The following is a 3,677-nucleotide window of genomic DNA, read 5'->3' on the forward strand; positions in this document are numbered from 1 at the left end:
GGATTTTGAGAATGTTGGTACGATGACTTTAGATTGGCGCTATTACAATTTTAGTTATGTTTCTAATGAGACTGAGAGATACTTCAATTATTCTTCTCCAGATATGAGTGTTTCGAGGTGGGTCTTGGGCTCAGACGGGTCCCTTACAGATAACCCAAAAGCTTTTTTTGTGGGAAGAGGTATGTGTTTTGGTCATTCCTCTAATCGTGGGTGTGCACAGAAAAATACATCCACTTGCAGGAATAGCAATCAAATGTTCGTGAAAAAACTTGGTTCTTTTTCTCAAACGGCACCATCTCGTTTGGATGTCAATTCGAGTATCAGTATTGGTGATTGTTGGGCTCAATGCTCGAGCAATTGTTCCTGTTCTGGTTTTGGTACGGTTTACATTAATGAAACTGGATGCCGGTTCTACACTAGTCAATTTGAAGAAGATCAACTTGGCAATAGAGAACAGTTTTATGTTCTGATCAAAACTGGTAAGCACCCCCCACCCACAACCCCGCAGCTGCGCAGCTGCGCGTGATTTAGTGAGTTTTTTTTTTTTCTATGAAACGTTTGTGCTAAGTTAGTACTTCATAAACCTTTGAGTAGGAGATAAGCCCAGCATCAGAAAAATCAAATGGTGGATATGGATCATAGCAACAGTGGCTGCTTTAGTTGTAATCTTGGGATTCTTAAGTTTTTTGTGGAGGAAAAAAATCCAATGTAAGATTTTAGCTACTAATTAAATAGAAGATCAATTAATTTATAAACTCAGATAAAGATTGAGTTTAACCATGAATATTTTGTGCAACAGGGGAGCAGGAAAGCAGTGAGGAAGCTACATTACTCGAATTGACGACTTCAAACAGATTTGGAGACGCAAATGAGATTAACAATGATGGGAAGAAAGGTCATGATTTGAAAGTATTCAGTTTTGCGTCCGTTGTAGCTGCCACAGACAACTTTTCTATTGAAAATAAACTTGGACAAGGTGGTTTTGGTCCTGTATATAAGGTAAGGCTTGGTCCTCTACAATTTCCATTGTGCTTTTATTAACAAGTTTAAAGCTCTCCCTTATAAGTACTCTAATTCAGGGAAAATTACCCGAGGGACAAAAGATAGCTGTGAAGAGACTTTCTAGAAGTTCTGGACAAGGATTAGTGGAGTTCAAGAATGAGCTTATACTAATTGCAAAACTCCAGCACATGAATCTTGTTAGACTTTTGGGTTGTTGTGTTAATAGAGATGAAAAGATGTTGATCTATGAATACATGCCCAACAAAAGCTTGGACTTTTTCCTCTTTGGTTTGCCATGCTACATCTCTTTCATTTGTTCAAATTACTTTGAATCTTTAATTGTAACTTAAGGACGTACTAATTGTCTATACATACTCTTTCTAGATCCAAAGAAAAGGGAGCTTTTGGATTGGAAGCGACGTTACAACATCATTGAAGGCATTGCTCAAGGACTTCTTTATTTGCATAAATATTCTAGACTAAGAATTATTCATAGAGATTTAAAAGCAAGTAACATCTTGCTTGATGATGACATGAATCCTAAAATATCGGATTTTGGCATGGCCAAGGTTTTTGGTCTGAACGATGCTGAAGCTAATACAGGAAGAGTAGTTGGAACACAGTAAGTAGACACTTGTTATGTCCCTACTTTATCCTCATGGAAGGAAATTTTTCAGAGAAGTCAAATGTATACAGTTTTGGAGTTCTAATATTGGAGATTGTTAGTGGCCAAAAAACTAGAGGCATTTATCATCCTGAACGCCCCATGAACTTAGTAGGATATGTAAGTAGCTAGGCTAAATCTCATATTTATGTTTTTGCTTTGTACTTGTTAATACTATCAAGTTTGGGTTCTAAATGATCAAATTGAACTGGAAAATAAATTGTGGGACATGGGTTGGTTGCAGGCCTGGGAATTATGGAGAGAAGATAGAAGTTTGGAACTAATGGATTCGACTCTGCTTGAATCCTATTCTACACTCCAGATTTTGAGATGCATTCATGTGGGTCTCTTATGCGTACAAGAGTTTGCGGCGGATAGGCCAACTATGTCTGATATTATCTCTATGCTTACCAATGAAACTATGCCACTTCCTACTCCAAAACAAATAGCATTTTCTGCTCAAAGACAATTGATAGAGACAAATCTACCTAGCAATGAACGGGAAAGTAGTTCAGCAACTATAACCATTTCAGAGATGGATCCCCGATAAATAGAGGGTGAAAGAAATGTTTTTCTGTGTTGTGGTAAAGCATTTTTTGATATTTTAATGTGCTATGATATTGTTTTTGTGATTTTCCAAAACTGATAAATATTCCAGTTTTGATACATGGAATGCTTTGAGAAATAAACAGGGGTGTGTGGATTGGTGGCAACTAATATGGTTTCCTCTCAAAATACCAAAACATGCTTTTATTCTTTGGTTGGCAATGAAAAATGCATTAACCACAGGTGATAAATTGTTGAGGTGGGGTTATCACGAGGACACAAAATGTATGCTTTGCCGGCATGTTATAGAAGACAGGGATCACTTGTTCTTTAGCTGTAGCTATAGTGGTAGAATTTGGAGAAATGTTATGAAGTTGTGTGCTGTTGAAGACCATTGTGTATATTGTTGAAGAAGGGCTGAAACAGTGGAGGAAGAAGGTTTTCAAAGCTTTTGTTTGTAGGCTTGCGTATGGATCTACTGTGTATCATATTTGGAGAAGCAGAAATGATGTTAAGCATGCAAACTGTCCCCTGACTGAGGACCAATTTCAGCAGAAAATAAAGTTGAAGGTTAGAGTCTGCATTATGAGCAAGTAAATTTAGGAGGACATGCAACGGGTAATGTACAAATTTGCTACAATTGGGGGATTGATGCCGGATCCTGGTATTGTTTTGCCTTTGTTTGTTCTATGTTTTGATATGGTTTGTTGCTGAGTGTTTTGAGATTTTGAAGTATGTTTCAAAATCTTGGTTTCTGCTGGTCTAATGCAACATTATAAATTATACGAGTAATGCTAAAAAGAAGACTCATATTCTTTGTGTCATCTCAAAATTGATGTAACTTTTCAATTCACCATTAAATTTGTGATAGATGATTATTTAATTTTGATTCAATGATAATTTTAAAAGTTACATCAATTTTGAAAAGACGCAAAAAGAGCAGTACTCGAATTGTAGACAGGTATATAGTAGCTGTTATAAAATTGATACTGATTCATCAAAAAAACAAAAACAAAAAAGGATGCTATTTACAAAAAGTGTGGTGAACAATTAGTATGCGGTAGGGAAATACAATTGTCATCCTGTATAAAATGAGACTCTGGTTATTTGTCTGTAAAAAAAAAAAATTGTTGTCTTACTCGGAGTGATGAAGCCACTTTGAGCCATAATAAAATATCAAAGCATAAGTATATTGAATACTGTGCAGCAGTAATTTGCTTCTCGACTCTTTCATAGTTGGTCCTGCAGGTTCTTGGAATGCCATTGCTTATGCTAATATATATATATATATATATCAGATGCTTTGGTACAAAAATAGAGCTCTAAGTTATTAAATTTTGATTTAGGAGATTTGTGCTATCCTAAAAGGTTAGTCCTATATTGAAAATATTAATTGTTTACATTGTTGAGTGGGTGAATTCATGGGTGTTAAGTATCATATTAGTTCCTTAGTAGGTGAGGTTGT

At 35.8% G+C, this 3,677-nt stretch overlaps 1 protein-coding gene across 1 annotated transcript; it reads left to right on the forward strand.

The window, feature by feature from the left end:
* Positions 1-3,000, forward strand: LOC132164926 (G-type lectin S-receptor-like serine/threonine-protein kinase At1g67520; the record flags this gene model as incomplete). The annotated part of the gene is given in 7 exon segments (XM_059575446.1): positions 1-479; positions 595-708; positions 800-999; positions 1,080-1,290; positions 1,387-1,625; positions 1,628-1,786; positions 1,911-3,000. Coding segments are annotated over 7 exon segments (1,708 nt in total), but the record flags the coding sequence as incomplete, so codon positions are not given.
* Positions 3,001-3,677: the final 677 nt, after the last annotated feature.

This window comes from Corylus avellana, chromosome ca11 (assembly GCF_901000735.1).
Source record: "Corylus avellana chromosome ca11, CavTom2PMs-1.0".
NCBI lineage: Eukaryota > Viridiplantae > Streptophyta > Magnoliopsida > Fagales > Betulaceae > Corylus > Corylus avellana.